Source organism: Poecile atricapillus, chromosome 11 (genome assembly GCF_030490865.1).
Source record: "Poecile atricapillus isolate bPoeAtr1 chromosome 11, bPoeAtr1.hap1, whole genome shotgun sequence".
NCBI lineage: Eukaryota > Metazoa > Chordata > Aves > Passeriformes > Paridae > Poecile > Poecile atricapillus.
The window spans coordinates 17,387,771-17,406,949 of NC_081259.1; the positions used below are offsets into that span (position 1 = coordinate 17,387,771).

A 19,179-nucleotide genomic window follows, 5' to 3' on the forward strand; every position below is an offset into this window, starting at 1 on the left:
TTTTTTTTGAGAGTTTCAGTTTAAGACTCTTAAAAAATTTCCTATATTTAAATAAGAAGGAGGAAAAAGAAACAAAGAAGTTTATGAAGGTGTGTTATCTTCAAAACAGGGATTTGGCCAAAGTTCAGCCCCTGGGAGAGGTAATCTAGCTGTATGATAGAGGTAATCATGATATTGGAGATGTGCATGCAAGTTAGAAGAAAGTGGTGCTTACAGGCAATGTGGATCAAGGAACTTAACAGCAATTGTAGCCACTGGAATGATAGAGTGCTCTTGAGGGGCTGTACCCAGATTCATTACCTTCATTAGCCCGAGATGTCAGGTCCTGCCCTGTGTACAATCATTCTGGTCTTTGGGAAACTCTGGGCTTTCCTGAATCATCTTATGACCAACATGAGATTCATGGCAATGTCCCATGGCAAGTCCTGAAGAAAGAAACAGGAATGAGTCAGACATATCAAACAGCTCTTTACACCTTTGAAGCAGCCTCTGAATTCCAGAAAGGGAGACAGGCCCAATGTGTTCTCAAGGTCTTATCAGAGAAACAAATTCACACCTTGCACAATACCTACTAAATACTGAGAAGGGCAGGAGAATTCAGAGGAGTGGTGGCTGTGCAGCTGCATGTTACTTCTTGAAGTGTGCAACAAAAAGGCAGACTGAAGGAACTGGGGGAAGTTCTAGATCAGGTTTGAAGAGCACATTTGGACAATTAAACAATTTGTTTGGCTGGCCAGGTGCTCAGGAGACAGTGTGGCATTTGGATTAATGGGTGCCTGAGAGAGATTGCCATACCTTCCACCAGGTATTGCAGGCAAGGGATCCTCCCAGCCAGTACATCCACTCATCTCAGCTGTGCAGCTGCCAAAAAAAGTGTGGTGTCACAGTCAGTGCAGAGGCAGAGGAGGGGGAAGGTAGATGAGAAGACGAGGAGGATGGAAGAGCGGAAGCAGTGATAGAGGCAGCCCTGGTAAGGTATGACAGAAGGTGCAGTTTGAACTTGCTAAGCCTACTGACCTAACTGTTGCAGTGCAGTGTTCCAGGCCAAAATCCTGTCATACGAGGGAAATTGAGTCACCAAATTCATTCCTCTGCCGTTTCATGCATCACACTGTGCAATGTCTGACAAAGTCTGTTTGGTTTTGTTTCTGGGGTTCCCATAGGGACTTCCAAGTCCTCCCTTTCTAATAAGTGAAGTAATTTTCTGCTGCTTATTTATAGCTAGTTTTCCCTTAAATCATCCCTTATCTCTCAGAGTTGTTTGCCCTGCCTGTTGGTGTATTGACATACAAGTTATATCCACCTTGGCTTCACTTTGCAGGCTGTACAGTCTAAGCAATAGTTCAGCCTGTCTAGGAGAGCTGAGTTGCACACACTGTATAATCAGAGTCTTTCAAGTGACAGCCTGAAAAAATCCTGTGGACTTTCTGGTACCTTTCATTCAAAGTATTTAACCAGTGTCAATCCTTCCTGAGTCCTTTTGTAGCAAAGCAGTTCTCTTTGCTGGAAGGATAGGAATTTCAAGCCCACAAATCAATATGACTTCCATATGCTTGGAGCTGGGCATGTGCTAACTGTTTTTCTGGATCAAGATTAGAGTTCTCACCACTTGACAAGATTCAGCTTGTGGTTTGTGAAGTACTGCCAGTCTGTCTGGAATTAAAGATTTATATAAAGTATCAATTTTAAAAAAAGGCAATTCCCTGTTCCAGGTTTATGTGTGTACTGCATTACTTAATAGCTGCTTGGGAAACATGAAGGATACGGTGCAACAACATTGCTTGTATCACACTTCATGTCGTGTGAGAGCCACTCCATGTGCCCAAGGAACTGACAACTCTCTATATGCAAAACCAAGATGGGAAGGGATAAATAAAGGTGCAGAGATGGTATTTCCAGGGTCAGGAAGGGGCAGCACCGCTTGATTTCTGAATGCAGGGAGTATTCATTTCACTAGCAACGCTTTCACGCATCGTGATGCTTTTTCTGGGGATAAATCTTATATAAAACAATTATAGGGGAGCTTAAATAGAGTAGTAAGAATTTTTCTTGGCCTCTGTATTGCTGATTTCCAGCTTGCAGTGACTGACACCAGATTTTATGTGTATGGATCGGCCAGAAATGTCCGGACACGAATTCCTGGCTTAAATCGACTGACCCCCGATGAGTACTGAAGGACTGATAGGAATCTGAGATGACAAGTGCAAACCCAAAGCTGCAGGTTTTCTCAGCAAAACAGAAGTGCGGTGAGGAAGCAATAGCCCGTACCGTTCCGCAGGGCTGGGAGGTGGGAGAGGAGGAGCAGCACGGGTGAGCGGTTCCTGCGGTTCGGCAGCGGGGACCGGAGGGCTGCGAGCCGGGCCGCGGGACGCAGTGTCCGGGCAGGGCTGCGGCGGGCGGGCAGCGCCTGCAGGTGCCGCGGGTCACCCGGCGGGGGCGGGCGGCGGCCCCGGGGGAGGAGCGGGGCGCGGGCCGGCCCCGGTGCGCGTGTCCCAGGCGCGGGGCCGGGCTATCGGAAGGAGGGCAGGGCGAGGGCGGGGCGGTTGGCGCGGCTGGCCCGGCCCGCCAGGGAGGAAGGGAAGGGGAGCGGGCTGTGCTGTTGCCCTTTTAAGCGAGCGAGCGGGTACAGGAGGCCGGTACAAAGGGAGCTCCGCCGTGCCCCGCCGGCTGGGGCTGCCCCGGCCCCGCCATCTTCCGTCCCGCAGGCGCGGCCGGGGCCAGGGTCGGGCCGGCTGAGTCGGAGGGAGGCGGTGGCAGCACAGGCCCGGGCCCGGAGATGAGGCCAGGATGTCGGTGTCAGGGCTCAAGGCCGAGCTGAAGTTCCTCGAGTCGATCTTCGACAAGGACCACGAGCGCTTCCGCATCGTCTCCTGGAAGCTGGACGAGCTCCACTGCCAGTTTGTGCTCCTGCCGCCGCCGCCGGGCTCCAGCCCGCAGCCGCCGCCGCCGCTCACTATCCACTGCAACATCACGGTGCGGGGGCCGCGCGGGGCGGGGAGGGCTGGGCACGGCCCGCCCTCGCCATTGTCCGCGGGGCGCGGGGAGGGGGCGCAGCCCCGCCGGGGTGACTCAGCACGGGGGGACCGCTCCCCCGGGGCTCCGGGCGCCCTCCCCGCTTCCACCATAACAAAAGTTACGTGGGGCGGGCGGCCCCGGCCTCTCCTCCTGTGCGGCGGCAGGAGACTCGGCTCTGCACAGGAGACTGTGCAGGGACTCGGGTACGGGGGAAGGACGCGGGCCAGGGCCGCCGCTGCCGCTTCGGGGCCGGGATCCGCGAGCTGGAACAAAGGGCGACCGGGCCCGGGGCAGCGGGCACAGAGCCCCGGGGTGGCGGTGTGAGAAGCAGAGGGGCCCCGCTAGGCGGCCCGGCCCTGCGGCGGCTCGCGGGACAGCGGTAGTGCTGTGAGCGGAGCCCGGAGCAGGCGGCGGGCAGCGCTTTACCGAGTGCGCCACACGGCCGCGGCCTGGGGCGGGCCCGGCCTTCCCGCGGGGCAGCCCGAGGGGGCCGCAGCCATGGGAAACTTGTCAGTGGCTCTGTCGTGGAGGGGTAGCACGGAGCACCTGCTCTGCTGCCTAAGGGCCGTTTAATCGTAACGGTGCTTTTAAACTTGCCAGGGGGTACGAGCAGCTGTGTCCGAACTGAGCGTCTCCTGCCTGCCGAGGGCTTTCAGCGTTCTCTTTTTTTTTTTTTTCCCCTTAAATTCTTTTGGCTTAATATTCATTAAATGAATGGAAGAGAAGCCGAATAAAACGTTCAGTGCTGTGTGGCATGGTAACATGCCATTCTAAAGAATCCTCTGGTTCTTTAGAAGTTTAGGGCCTAAACTTGCCGAAGGATCTGAATATATTGGATCTGCGACTCATGTACAGAAAAGTGCTGGAGGTTCATTTTTGTTGGGCTGGTTGCAGTTATAAGTGAATTTAAATGCCTTTTCAAGATTGAACTGAATAGTGGCGTATTGAAAAACTTCGGGTGAAAATAGCATGTAAGGAAGATAAAGCCTGCTGCTTTTTTTTTGCTCTTCGTATGAAAGTTTCAAACACCATGGTATAAGTTGAATATTTCAGTACTGAAAGATGAAAATGTTTATGCAAACCAGGCAAGTCTAATAATAATCATGACCAGATTCTCACTTGCCTTAAAGTAACTTTATTAAATTAAAGGCGAATTGTTAGTTGGCTCTTCTAGTTTTCACAGTTAACTGTTATGAGAAGTCCCTTCTGTGGTCATGGGACAGGTCTTTGTTTTACTGGATACTTGTAATACATAAGATTCTGGGGGTTTATGGTAAAACAAACAAGATGTGTTGGTGTTCTTGTATTCAGACATGACCCATCAGATGATGGATTGTGTGACTTCCTATAAGTATTTTATTTAGGAGACAGTGTTCCATTGCAGAGAAATCTGGCTTTTTGTTTCCACAAAATGTGATCTATTTCATAAATTTTGCTCTAAACAATAAAATGATGATTGTGCACCCTTAGTTGCCAGCTGCATTTGATGGGTTATTTCTTCTTTGTGAAGTCACAGCTAACAAGTAAGCCAGCAGTAAGACCTGAAGTAGTTGTGCCCAGGATTTGTGCTGTGGTGTTTATCTACTTCTGAGACTGCTTTCATTTTAACTACTTTCAATAGTAATTCTTATTGCGAAGAAATGCGCCCCCTTATCTGTAGGCCTTTGGCTGAGGTGTGTCTGAGCAAGCAAGAAACGACTCGGGTCACTTTTGTCATATTTGTGTTAATGAGGAAACAGTGTCTGCAATCTGCTGGTACAGTCACTTGCCCCAAAATTCAGGAGATCTTTCACACGCCATTAGACTTGTGGTGCATGAACTTGCAAAAAGAACAGGAAGAGTGCTGTTTGAAACCTCAGACCTGAGACTTCTGCTTTCTTGAAAGTTCTGTTTACAGTTGTCTGTGAGCAGCTTGGTGCTTTCTGATGTTGCCTAATTTTTTGCTCTTTGAGGCAGGTGGTTATTTTCCCCATCTGCTAAAAATAAATGGGATAGGGCAACCTGGTGATGTAGAGGTGGGTCCCTTGAAACAAATGGGCAGCAAGTGACAGAGCCAAGAAGAGAAAGCTCATCTCTGGGTTTGTGTCCTAGTTATTTGACATACATTTTAGAACTCTTAAGTGTCACAAAAGTGTTTTGGTTTTTTTTCTCCCCCTTCCCACTGAATGGAGTCTCCTGGGCCTAACTCCTGATTGCCTTCAGATATTTTGGGGGGTTTTTGTGAGTAGTGTAAACTAGAAGAGCCTAAGTCTTGTTTACTCTGCTTCATTGGCTCTGCAGTTACTGGGGGAACTAGAACTTCAAATAGCAGTAGTAGCATGCAAAGACTGGTAAGGCTATAAAGTTGTTGGTCAGTATGTTTTTTTGGGGAGAGTCTCTGCATCAGAAGCTACTGTCTTAGTGTTCTGAATTTGCAGAGCAAATATGCAATTTTCACTGTTTGCTTCTTCTAGTCGGTTTAACCCCTACAATGGTGATCCAGCCAGGATATTTCCTTTACTCAGCAAAAGCATACAGTGGGTTGTGTCTGGCTGTTCAAGAATCCTGTTAAGGAAGAAGAGTAAGCCTAGCACTCAATCACCACTTTCCTTTGTGGTTCTGTTAGTATATGTCAATATTTTACATAAAATGACAGCTGTCTAGCAGTGTGTAGAGATGCTGAGGTTACGGGATGGAGAAACATCTGGTAGGTAAGGAAGCTTTCAGTATCTAAAAAGAGATCTGATAACTAAGTTGGCTCTGATATTCCCAACAGATCTTTTTTTCTCTCCAGCCTAGAGGGAAGAGGAAATATTCCTCTGTAGAAGTGAGGGAGCATATATGGTTAGGAACTGTGTATGTCTCCACAAGTTTTTGAGACTAAAATTGATGGTTTGAGAAGTCTGCCACTGGCATTTCTCACTGAGATGATTTGCTGATTGTCTCTGTAGTATACAGAACTATCAAAGTTCTACAAACTATAGATTTAATAAATAAATATTAACTATAGATAGATTAAATATATAGATTAACCTATAATATTGGCTATAGCATCTCAGGGATATTGTACCTGTGCCACTGACCACTGCTTGAAATTAAAGCAAGAATTACTTTATTTGGTAGCTCTTCTGTTTATAAATGGTAGCCAAACTTAGTCCAAGTCTGTCATTCACTATTTCTGGTAGTGACCTGTGTTAGAGCTTACATGGTTAATCAGATTATTTCAAGAGACATTTCAGGGTGGAGTCACCCCTGTCAGAAACATTACTGCTTATTCCTGAGAACTGTGTAGTTATTGAACTTGTTCAGGCTGTGTACCTTCACATTCCCGTTTTGTTATGCCAACAGCAGTGTCTCCATTTGGAGTTTTCTTTCTGTTTTTCTCAGGTTTCCTTTTTAGTTAACAGCACTATTCCAGTTGATCAAGTTCAATAAATCTTGTCCTGTTCCTCATGTTTTGAAATAGTATCAAACCTATGGCCTTACTTAGAGGAGTGTTTTTAGGTAAGTGTCCTTCAATACAGTCTCTGGTTTCACTTTGGTACCTTATCAGACTTAGATCATAGTATTGCAAAGGGTGTGTTAGAATTATTCTACACCAAAGTATTTTCCTTTTTATTTCAAGGAAAAGGACTAGTTTGGATTGCTGTAAAACATTTTGTATTTTTTATGTCATCTCTTCAGTGAGAAGCTGGATATTAATATCTCTCCACCCATACACAAAATTCCTATTGAAATTCTACATCCTTAAGTGACCCTTGCAGATAGAATGGGGGTTGTGCCAATTCCAAATGGAAGCAGGTTTGCCCTAAACAGATACAGGGCTGTGATGTGCAGTGGTATCTTTCATACTTTAGCAATTCTGTTCAGGTGATGTGGCTGACTCAGTAAACTCCTGCTTCTCTGTTGGAAGGAAGCATCTTCTGCTGACAAATACCCTGCTGCTAAGTCAGGGTTAGAAGCTGCTACAAAAGACTTGAAAAGGTTGCTGCCTGCAGATAACTGCAATTGATGGGAGAAGACTTCATTTTCCCTTAAAACCAGAATGGATGAAAAGATACTACCTGTGAAGGTTTAGACAAGTTGGGTATATACAGAGTGAGTATATTGGAACCTGGGGCAGTTCTTCAAAGGCATAGGATTTTCATATTGAACACGCTCCTAGCTAATACCTAGACAGGTGGTAACCTCTTTAAAAGATTGTTTATTTGTACACAGAACTAACCACATAATCAATGAGGCATTCAGTTCCAACCATGGATTTATTTTTTTTGTACATTATTGGACATTCTGTAGTGAGCTTGAGACCTTTGTCTCACAGCATATGGATGCCAGGACTGTATAAAAGCATACACAGCTTTGTCTTGATAATATGTACTTTTTAGCTAGGGTTAGATATACTTGAGGATTTTAGAAAAAGCACTCATGCAGCTACTATTAAACATAACATGCAATAGAAATTGACCAGGTTTAGTATTGTTTTATTTAGCAACCAAAGTTAAGCTAACAAAAAAATTGCTAAAACAATTGTGAGGGTATTAATTTATCTTTTTATGTCAAAGCTGCAATTGGAAAAAGAATATTGCAAAAAGGAGTAGGAAGAATCATTTGTGTCTGGAAGATAAGACCTTTCTGACACCACAGTCTGGTTGTGTGATGTGTGAAAGGCTGTAACCAGTACTTCAGGACTTTAAAAGATGGTTCTGTCCTCCCTACAAGGTATGAAGTGCTCCTAAAATATCCTAGGAAGCCACAGTGGTAGGCATCAAATAGAAAAGCTGGCATATGTTGAGGTCTCAATCTGCAGTAAATTGTGCTCATTTCTGATGGGTTGCTCATGTGAGTTGATACAGTAACCTCAGAACTGGGATTGTTGTGGTCCTTGAAAGATATCTCTGTGCACTTTGATGGTTAAAGAAGTTTTGTAGGAAAAAGTAAGTTCTTTTTACTCAACATCCTCCCTCCTGTGAGGTGCTCAGGAGGTGTTGTGTATTGATGCATTGTTGATATCCTCACCATGTATTGAAAATTACGATTGTTAGTAAGAATGAGGTGTGATGGTGCCCCGAGCAGTCTGTAATAGTGCTGTTTCTTGTAGATCAGCAGAGCTATGTGCCTTGTGAGGTGGCTGAAATTGAGTTTGCTGCATTAAGGTCCTGGCTGGCATGTAAAAATTCTTACTGAGTTCTTGTTGATCTGGACTATTTCCCACTCTGGTTTAGCTGCACAAACAGCTGTCCTGTCACAGCAGTGAGTGGGAGCTGCTGGATCCAGCAGTGCTGGCAGAGCCTTAGGTGGCACTTGGGACTGACCTCTCCTGGGTGCAGTGCCTGGGGTGGCACCAGGACCCTGGGCCTCCACGAGTGCCTGAGTTGTTAAGTGATAGCTGGACCAGACTTAATTGTGAGGAGTTTGTTTACTTGAAAAATCTGCCTCTTTCCTGGAGACTGCAAGATGCAGAGATGGAGACAATTCTTTAAAGACTATTATTAATAGGAAAGAAAGAGGAGGTAAAATGTCTTGATAGGAACAAGTGTTTGTAGAAGTTGATTAACAGAAATGACTACTATTTTAGTTATGCCTCAGTGTGGACTTTTTTCAGTACTGTCAGGTTGTTTGCCTTTATGTAGTTTTGAAAGGTTGTAAATGCCTGAAATCTTGGCTGGAGTATTTGGGGTCTTTCTTTCCTTTAAATGGTAATATTCTGTTTTTAAGAGACTTGACAATTGATGATTTAGTATGTGTTCTATTGTGTTTCTTCAGCTACGAGTTATATAGGAGAATCACAAATGACCTTTCACCAGCAGCTCCTAGAAGACAACTGGGAAATTAAATGACTGATTATAGTAGGAAGACACAATTTAGCACTTAATCTTCAATCAGTCTGCCTGTATGCAGTACACACTTGAAGCTAATATGATCACAATGATTCTCAGTTGATCTCTGGTGGGATCAAGCATACCAGTTATTGTATGTCTCACTGATGTCTTGTGTCCAGCTGTAATCTCTAAGCATGATATGAAAATAATGACCTTATATGTGGGGATTTTTTTTCTTTATCTCTTGTTTACAAGACATCTTGGTGTACTAAGTACTGTAGAGCAGCTCATGATTTATGAAGATTTAGTATAAACGGTATTCTCCTTTCAGATCTCAATCTTTTGCCCTCTTAGAGCAGAATAATTCAATGCAGTTGTAGATCTTGCAGTTGCTTCTTCAGTGTGCATTCAGGAAGGCAGGAACATAAGCTCTGTTAGAACTTGTATAGTGGCATTGGAAAGAAACCTCAAAGTGTTCCTGAGCAGTGGTGTTCAAGATATACCACAGACTTCCTTGAATTTTTGAAGTAGGAAATAATTGTGGTAACAGTTGTGTTATTTAACTTTCTAATGGTAAACACTGGTTAAAGTCCATGGTACTGAAATTTTGCATGTGGGGGACATGCAGATTCCATCCAGCTCTAATCTGAAGGCCTGTGGCTAAGCAGCATCAGGGTAGCTGTGTACATTACTGTGAGGGAAAAGCTTGGGAGCATGGTGAATGATGGTTGGAATGCTCTCAGGTGTAAGGAGCAGCAGGACCTCTCTCAGTCATGGGTGAGAATAAAAATTCTACCTGTAGGTGTGTCTGGAGTGCAGGAAGTTTGCAAAGAAAAAAGGTGGAAAAGAGGAAGATTCCTTTCAGAGAGGGGAAAGGGCACAAATAGAAGGGGATGCTGAGTGATTTGAACACTTGACAGATGTAAATTCCTGAAGTTAGAGGAAGAAGGGGAAGCCTGGATCTTCTGGGTGACAACAGAGGTGATATCAGACTTTGCATACTGTGGAGTAACTGTGTACGTGATAAAGGTGAGAGCAGGTCTGCAAGGAAACTTTCTGAATTTAAGTTGGTGAGAGGAGGTATATGTCACAACTTTGTTATAACCAGTTTTTCTGTTCTAGCCATACTAGAAATCATTTCTTGTTACTCTAGCTTTGTGACACTCTTGTTGATGATAACTGGCCTGTATAGTTGCAGAAGTAGGTAATAACTCTTGATAATTAGAAGGAGTTGATAATTTGTTTCAAGTAACCAGACTTCCTGCAGGAATGGACATATCAGATTCTGTGCTGGTAGTAAATAGATTATTGCAGAATCAGATTTGCAAAATACCTTTCTCTTGAGCCCATGTGTGTAGCTGCTCATAGTTAAAGCATTGCCAACTTGAGTGCATGTGTAATATGTGCATTAAAGAGAACCCCTTGTGTGTCTGAGGGCTCCCAAACAACCAGCCTCTGACAACTGGCAAGCTGAGGGTACAAGTGCACAGTGGGTTTTTGTGTGTGAGGAGCAGGATAGCTTGATCCTGCTGCTGTGAGGTGCTGTAATAAAAACCTGGACATAGTTTTGAGTCTACAGCCATGTTCCAAATCAGCACGTCACTTAGTCTTCAGCACTGCTGTGTGCTTTACTCAGTTCTGAGTGTGGAGGATATTTAACTTTATTTTGTTGCTGTTAACATTGGCAAAGCAATGTTCCTTAGCTCCCATAGGTTGGCTCTTCACGATAATGTACATTTTCAGAGACTACGTGATGCTCGAGAACAACTTACTTGCTATGCTGTTAATACAGTCCTGTAGTGTTGAGTTGTGTTTGAGTAGCAGTTCAGTAACATTTGGTGGATTTTTAGTTTGGGTCTGGATAAAATGTTAAGAGTGTTTGGTTTCTTTCTGTGCATCTCCTTGAGTGGAGAGATTACATGCTGGATTATGATGTGATGAGTAAAATGCTGCTTCACAGTGATGAACAGTAACTGTGTTTTATCAGAAAAGAGAAATTTTGTTCTTTGATGCTCCAAATTAATGTTTTAAGTCTGTGTAGTTTTGTTCCACTGGACAAGCCTTTTGCTTGGTATAGAGAGAGAATGAAGTTGTGGCAGCTGATAAGAGAATCTGCTAGACCTGTTTTTCCCAGGGTTATATATAATTTTATGTATGGGACTTGGCAGTTGGGACATTTCACATAGATTAAGTAATTTGAAGAGCAGCTGGCCTCAAGAACTTGACCACAAGAAATGTAAGAATTATAATGCCACATTTGCATTCATATTTGTGACCATTTGAAGTGATGATCTGTGCCTTTGCTACTTTGGTTGTAGATGCTTTGGCTTCTTACCAGATAGTGATGTTTTGCGCAGTGGGAGATGTGTGTACCAGGACAGAGAGATATGGAAGTAAAACACTAAAGTGTCTTAGATTATTCCACAAACTTTAAAGTTATTGGCCTCTTGTATCTGCCTTTTTGAAAGCAGCAGCTACTTAGTTTTCAAGATTTTTTTTTTTTCCTCAAAATATTATTTTCTATCTTGGGTGTATAAGAATTTTAAGTAGTTAAAAGATTCCATAATAATTCCAAGGAAATTCTATGGGCTTGGGTTGGACTAATGAATTAGTGCAGATGAAGGTGCAGATTACAAACTGCTTGGATTTTGGAATAATTTGTACATAAATGAATTGCCATTGGAATACTGTCCCTGTTGAAATTCCTTCATTCTGTGGTCGTTGTCAATGAAGATTGGCACTTACAGAAGCTGCTGAATCTGTATATTGCAGGAAGTGTTGTATGATCTAAAGTTTCAGTTGATTCAGAGCTGTACTGTGGTCCCTGTGCCCTTGTGCAGAAGGCAGCTGGAGAAGGTGCAGTGTCAGAAGGTGTGCCTGTGACACCTGATGTGACAGTAGGGCAGTGGCTTTGCTCTCAGAAGGGCCTTGTGACAACAAAAGGGATCCTCAGAACCGTTCTATACACTTGCAACAAACATTTCCTCTTAGTTACTTTTGTGGTAGTTTTCTCCAGTCAGAACTTGTTCGTACAGAGAACTGTAGTTTTGTTTTGTTTTGTTTGTGGTCGCAGAGTGAATTTTACTGGCATCTATAGAGTGGTGGTTTGTTACAGTCTTTCTGCTCCATGAGGCACATACCTTTGACCTTCCCTTCTAGCATGGCTGTGTTTAATAACATGAACAATTCTAAACCAGGGTACTTTGCTACACTTGCCTCCTTCCCTAGAGAGTGTGTGGGAGAGGCCAGCTGTGACCCTGCTTGTTGTGTTGATTTAATGCGCTCCTGAAGGTATTGGCTTCTGCAGCACTGAGCGTATTAGCAGAACTGACATAGGACAGGATTAGGGGATTCTTTCACCTTCTTCCTGTAAAGGTGCAAGATGATTAAGCTCTGGCAATCCCAGAGATCCTACCAAAGGATGATGCTTCACCTGGGATTGTGTACAGGTTACAGCTGTCAATACAGCCATTAAATTTAAGAGTAGAATTGCAGTAATTTTGTATGTTGTAGGGAGAGATGTGTATTTCAGAGAGCTGAACTTGGTGAATACCAAGTGCAGGACTTGGTGTTGTGGTGAACAAGTGTTCTCACTGAACTGAGCCTGTCAGGCTTTAGGGAGGATGGACAAAAAGCAAAGCTATACAGGCTTGCCTTCAGGCAAGTGAATAACATGTTATATATGGTTTTAAAATTCAAGAGGACAAGCAAGCTAAAGTTTACCTCTTGTTTGGTAGTGATGTTTAAAATTCACTTTGCTTCCTTGCTACCAGAAATACTAAATTGCATTTTAAACTCTCCATTGCAAACACTTTTCTTATCTTTTAGAACTCTGGATCACTGACACCTTAGAGTCTTTAAGAAATGACAAACTTTTCATATCTAAAAGTGCAAATGTTAGAGTATTGTAATGTTCAATGACTTGATCTATACAGCACAGCAAATGGTGATGTCTGACTGAAAATAAAAATTTGGGGGGTTTAAGTAACTGGAGGTTTCTGGGAAATAGTTTGATTTGGATTACTTTCAATGAAATTGATTCTTCATGCTTTCTTCTTTCTTAATTGTTATAAAGGATTGGTTGAGAGGGCAGATGACAATCTGCTGGCTTTTAAAGGTTCTTAAGCCTGTGGATTTCACTGGCACTTGAGCTGCTAGTGGTAGAAAATGCTCACTGCTTCTTAAGCTGCCTTTGGAAAATTTGGCCTCTAATAGTGGGAAGCAATCTGTCAGTTGTGTAATCACAACTAATGCTGTTTTAAGTAGCTGTAAGTACTAGTGTTTTATGGTCACCAAGTTAAACTTTAGCTTTAAGAATATCTGCCTAAATCCTGATATTTTTGTTAATATTAACTTTGTGGGTTTTTTCTTCTAAAGGCAGCTTGATGGAAAGATGGAAAAATAAGTGGTGAATGATTGACTAACAATTGCAAATAATGTGTACTAAAGTGTAGCTAATTGTTGTTTATTCTTCAGTATTCTTCAGTGTTTATTGAATGTTCATGTAGGATTTATATAGGACCCTTATTAAGGCCACCTTAATAATGATCTGATTCTCCTGTTTAATTAAATGGACAAAGTTGGAATGCCATCTGTGATTTGAAATCAATTATTTGGCATATGTTATAGAGGCAAGTGTATTCACCTTGAGAAGATTATATTGGACCTCTGAGATGTCTTGCTCCATTAGGATTTACTTCATTACCAAGATTTGGGTGAGCAAGAATGGTCTCTTTCCAGCCTTCTCAGAGTATCTAAGCTGGTTAGTTTAAACCTGGGAATTTGATGTTCTGCTTTTTGTAAAAAAAGAGTGAAGAAAAATTTTGGGACTGAGAAAATGAATATTAGAAGGACCGTTAGGAAGATTAGCTAAGTTTTAGTTGTATCTGGTATAAAAAGTATAGAACTAGGTTCTGTCTATGATGGGGATTTTGTGAAAACTTAAAAAAAAAAAGAAATAAAAATGGTTTAAATTTGTTCAGACAGTATGCTAAGGATTTTTAAAAGAAACCACCCCCACACTTTTTTCCATCTAGTATGATCAGGAAATTAAAGAAAATTAAGAACTGTCACTTTGTCATTGTATTTTTAAATCATAATGCAGTAGCCATGTGTTTAAATGTTTTCCTACCATTTAGCTGTGAGAAAATGGCTCAGTTGTGTACAAGGAGAGATGATTATTCTTTTGCATTGTAGCAAACTGCAGGTAATGTTAAGAGTGAGATGTTTTGATTTAGCAACATCACAATTCTAACAGTATTGTAGTAATTTAGAAATGTCTTGTTTAAAAGTCTCTTACATCAAAATTGTGTCACTGTAGCTTTAGAAAGCAGGATAAAGATTATATAACATTGCAAGGAACCGGCCTTATTGTTAAGGATGAGAAAGCTTAGATAGGATATACTTAGATGACAGATCCTGCCTGGGAAAAGCTGTCTTACTGTGTGTGTTCCTAGAATCTTCTGTCACATTTTGCTGCTTTTTTTTTTTCCTTTGGTTAGCAAAGTTGTTGAATGTAAGAAGAGCTCTTACAGAGGATGTAATGGAATGCCTGAACAGTGAGATCCCGTGTGTATTCTAATACAGTGGTTTTCCTAAATGATTTTGATCAGTTTTGAAATTGTTCCCATGGCAGGAGTGCAGGGTTTTATTCCCTTTGTATTTTGTGTGTTTATTAGCAGGCTAAATTCTTTTGCTGCATTCTGTCATAGAAGCATTTGCCTTGACAAAGCTCCCAGTCTGTCCTGGTGCTGATACAAAGAGTCTCTAGAAGTGATGATGCCATGAATTGTAATTGTATCTGTGCTGCTGTAAACATGCTGCCTTTGTCCTGCCCCATGTGGGTGAGCTGTGCTGTCACCACTGGCCAGTGGGCACTGCTGTGCCCCACAGCACCCCCTCTGCAGATGAGCTGCAGAGCAGCAAAAAATGCAGCAGTTACATAAAACATCTCCAATACTGAATGTGGTGAGAGCTGTGCAGCTGAGAGGGATCACAGAGACAGAATCACTGCATGGCAGCTCTCTTGTGAAAGGCCCACAGTAATGGGGCTTTTTAGCCACTGATAATTAATAGTAAAGTAACTTCTATTTTAGGGTTCCTCTCATATGTTGTCTTTGAGAAGCCTTACATGACACAGCTCAAATCCACCTCTTGTCTCTATAGCATGTAGATACAGAAAAAAAAAAAAGCTGATTTAATTCTCTCAACAGAATTAGCTCACGTGAAGTTCAGTTGTTTAACCTTACAAACCACAAGCTTAGCTCTAAGTTGCGTGCTGTGGTTATTACAAACTCATGAGCCTTTTTATATCTCAAGTTCAGAACGTTTGAAGTTCATGTGTGAATTCTGTATTTCAAAATATAGTGACTCATATCCGCGTGGAAATCAGCTGTTCCAAAAATATGGATTACTTGCAGATCTAAAGAAACATAATGGCATTTGTTTTTTAATTAAATTAATATATTTATTGGTTTGACAAATTAAGTGTTGCCACAAAATGAAAGCTTGACTTTGTATTTTAATATTAAGTATCTGTTGTGAAAAAGTTGGAATGTGCAATTAAATAGTCATATTCCAAAAATCTAAAACTTGAAATATTTTCTGATAAAGCTGAGTAAATATGCTTGTAGTGTTAAAGAAGAGCCTTCCTGAGAAGTGTACTCTTCCCACTCATGTTTCAAAAGCTAGATCAGACTAAAAATTTAATAGTTAATAATTTTTAGGACACAGTCATTCATGGGTGCTATACACTAATAATCCAGGCAGTATTGAGTCCTTGTAGGTTTTCTCACCTTCAGGAGGGTTTGTTTTCAGGGCACAAAATGGAGTTGAGTGTAAACCACGAGTAAGGACTGTCCCTCAGAGCAGGAGGGTAGCAACACGTTCAAGTTGCCACTGCAATGTATTTAAACTCATAGTGGAATTGCTTGATCATCAGATCTGCACTGTCAGTCTTGAACCCGGCTGATGTACATGTACATGCTGCAAATATTTTGGAGGTGATAATTACATAGGCCCCCAGACTGGAATAGATACTGGTTACAGTGAGGAATGTCCTACTGTAGGGCTGTTCTTTAGGTTGAAAAAGGAGAAATAAAATTGTCAGAGAAAAGGAGTATAGACAGGGAAGAGTTGAGTTCCACTCTCTAAGCAGTCTTCAGATTGCAGATACGATTTAGAAGAGAGGACCAGCAGGTGCTTGTCTTCTATAAGTCTTTGCAATTACTAGATTTTTGGAGGTCTGGACTAACATAATTTTAAAAATGCTTGATTTTTAAAAAAAAAGCCAAAAATACCTGTTAGCAGAGTGGTGCATATGTGCACAGTCCAAATGTGACTATATCTGGAGAATATTTTTATTCTGTTGAGTCTGAGGATTTTAAAAAACAGATGGCTTGGTGAATCTTGGAAGGGATTTTGCTTGCTCTTTGTATTTCTTGATGAGAATGTTGGTGTAATATAAAGTCATGGTAGTAGTGTTTCCCTTCCTGTCTTTTTCTTCACTTCATGAGCTGCACTGAGAAGTTTGGGTCTCAAGAACAGCTGGGTCAAAGAAGTATTCAGGCAGTGGGGCCACGGTTAGCAGAGATTCCCTCCTATTGTTCCCCCTGCACATCCAGGTCAGTGTGCAGTGGGAAAGGCTTGAGGTGAGAAGGTTGCACCAGTGCAGAAGACTTCACAAGTAGGTTGCATGTTATTAAAAGTGAGATGTTATCAGTACGAAACCTGAAGTACCTTTAATGAAATTAACTCCTAAAAATAAGTTTAGAAACCCAGTGGCAATGGAGAATTCAGCCTTGTTTCTCCCACAGAGGTAGTGGTTAATCCATTAAGTGAAACTGAGAAGAAAATACTCTTCTCAAGTACTGTGTTGTGTAAAGAAAGTGATTAAACCACACCTGTAAGCCTGCCTTAGCCACAAATCTTGGCAAGCTGAGTACTTGACTTTTTTGATAGGTATTTGAGATGTTAGGCCTTAGTTAATGAAGAATAGATATTCCAAGGTCTCTGCTTTGTGGGGGAGCAACACAAGGAAATCTCTGCTAACTGTGGCCCCACTGCCTGAATACTTCTTTGACCCAGCTGTTCTTGAGACCCAAACTTCTCAGTGCAGCTCATGAAGTGAAGAGAAAAGCAGTAGGGGAAACACTACTACCATGACTTCAGATTGCACCAACGTTTCCATTGAGAAATACAAAGAGCAAGTGAAGCATAGTATAGTGTGTATTGTGTGCTTTGAAGTGAAAATTAAAGATGTGAACAGTTTGTCATTTCATAAAGATACTGGGAATATTATGTATTCTTTAAGAAGTTTGTAGCTGTGATTTAGAAAAAAAATTGTATGTAAACTTGAGGGGATTGAACCGGTTAAAAAATAAGTTTATGCAAAGGCTTCAGTTTCCTGAAGATGGGAATTTTAGACTGCTGTATCTAGAACTTCTGTGGAGTATGGTGTCAGTCTGTTTTGCCAAAGCTGATGTTCTTTTGTCATATGGCTTTGTTTATGGGGTTCAGCACTTCAGATAGGTCAGTTAGGAAACACACTTTATTAAAAGCCAGTTCTGACATGCTTGTATTTTCCTCCAGTTTTCAAGCCTTGCCTGTTAACTTTTGAAGATTGAAACATAATTTATTGTCTCTGGAATGAGAAAGATGGATTTTTTTTTTCCCTTTTCAACAGCAGTGAGGGAAATGAATGAAAATTCCCTCATTATTTTGTAAGACCTGGGGATACAAAGATAATATCTGTGTGATAAAACTGAGGTTCAGCAATTTGTCCTCAGCTACTAAAATTTAATTGAAAGGGTGAGAAGTGGAGAATGCCTTAAATAACTAAAATAAATAACTAAAATCAATGATATGAAGGGACACTTACTGTTGAGTTGGAAGCTACATGGTATTTTCCATCCTCACAATGCCACCGAACCTGTGTGAGGAGAAAATTGAAATTGGTTTTTGAAACATCTGAACAGGAACCAAAGGGTTTCTGTTTACCTTTCTGTAGCAGGGGTCTGCCAAGCACCTTTAGAAGGGCTGCATTCTGTGGCACCCATGAGCTGTGTCTCTTCCATGGGTTCCACGTGCCCACACCATGGCTTGTTGTGCAAAAAAACAAATGGAGCACACTTGTAATCCTGTGAGCCCATTTGGTGTCACCTGGCTGTGTCCTGGTGCCTGCTGGCTGTGGGACTCTCTGGATGGAATGGAATTATGCCATGAGCTTTCCTGGATGCAGTGTATTGCATGAGAAATCTTCAACAGTGGGATGTCCTCTAGGAGCCTTGGTGGTACAAAGATAAAGTGGCAGATTTTGGCACTGTGATCTGCCAGTTAAACTGTCCTTCAAGGTAGGACATTTGAGCTGTATTGCTTTTGTCTGTGGGTTGGTGCTAGAAGAGTTTCAATAATCCTGTTTGAGGAGGAAATCTAAAGACTCCAAGTTTGCTTGCTTTCACAACTTTTCTATGCAAGCAGCTGTGTTATTATGAAAAATCAACATCACTTTTATTTTTTGACCTGCACTACTTGTGGTTCCATTTTTTTGCTAATTATCACCCATACCTAAATATATTTAAATTTGTCCCTCCTGCTCCACCTGCCCCCAAGGTTTTAAACATTTCAGCACTGCTTATGTATATCCATCATCTGAGAAAGACAAAAATCAGTTGAAATACTAGAAGAACAAGTTGGATGGATTTCTTTCAGTTTCTTTTGCATTGCCTAAAATGTGGTGTTAAAAGCTTCTGTGTTACCTGACACAGAGTAAGATTAAAGGTGGTTTTAATACTGTGTTATGAAATTTTGGGGGTAAATGATTTTTAAAAGCTTTGGGATTTTTTGTTTATTTGTTGGGTCTTGTGTTGTTTCTTTTTTTTAAACAGGAATCTTACCCCTCTTCATCACCAATATGGTTTGTAGAATCAGATGACCCAAACCTGACTTCAGTCTTAGAACGTTTAGAAGATATTAAGAAGAGCAATACTCTGGTGAGTGAAGTATTTTGGTTATTTTGGGCATTTACTTGGCCTTGTGTGTTTACTTGACTTTGTCACATTAACAAGTATAGGTCAACTAGTTCAGTTTTAGGGTTATTGGGGGATTTTGTAAACACAAGTTTCTCTTCCAAAAAAATTTATGAGCTGAAAGTAATCCAGAAGATTTGAGGCAAGAAGGAAAAGATACCTTCTAGAGAGTAAGCATTGAAGTAAAGTTTCAACCCCAGTAATTACAGTGTGAAGTTTTCTGAAAATAATGAAACAGCAGAGTGGGTAAAAATGTTAAAACTACTGAAAGAAACAGGTGTTGTAGAGTTTTCTTTGCACAGAAGTCAATTCCAGAGGCAAAACTTTGTACTCTTGAGAAT

General features: G+C 41.8%; 1 protein-coding gene across 1 annotated transcript in view; it reads left to right on the top strand.

Annotated features, from left to right (window-relative positions):
- The first annotated feature begins 2,538 nt into the window (after nt 1-2,538).
- UBE2Q2 (ubiquitin conjugating enzyme E2 Q2) overlaps nt 2,539-19,179 on the top strand; it is a 47,226-nt gene continuing 30,585 nt past the window's right edge. The window contains exons 1-2 of the mRNA XM_058846677.1: nt 2,539-2,973; nt 18,698-18,802. Coding sequence (XP_058702660.1) covers nt 2,788-2,973; nt 18,698-18,802 — 291 coding nt within the window. The 5' untranslated portion in view covers nt 2,539-2,787. The remainder of the gene's footprint in view (nt 2,974-18,697; nt 18,803-19,179) is intronic.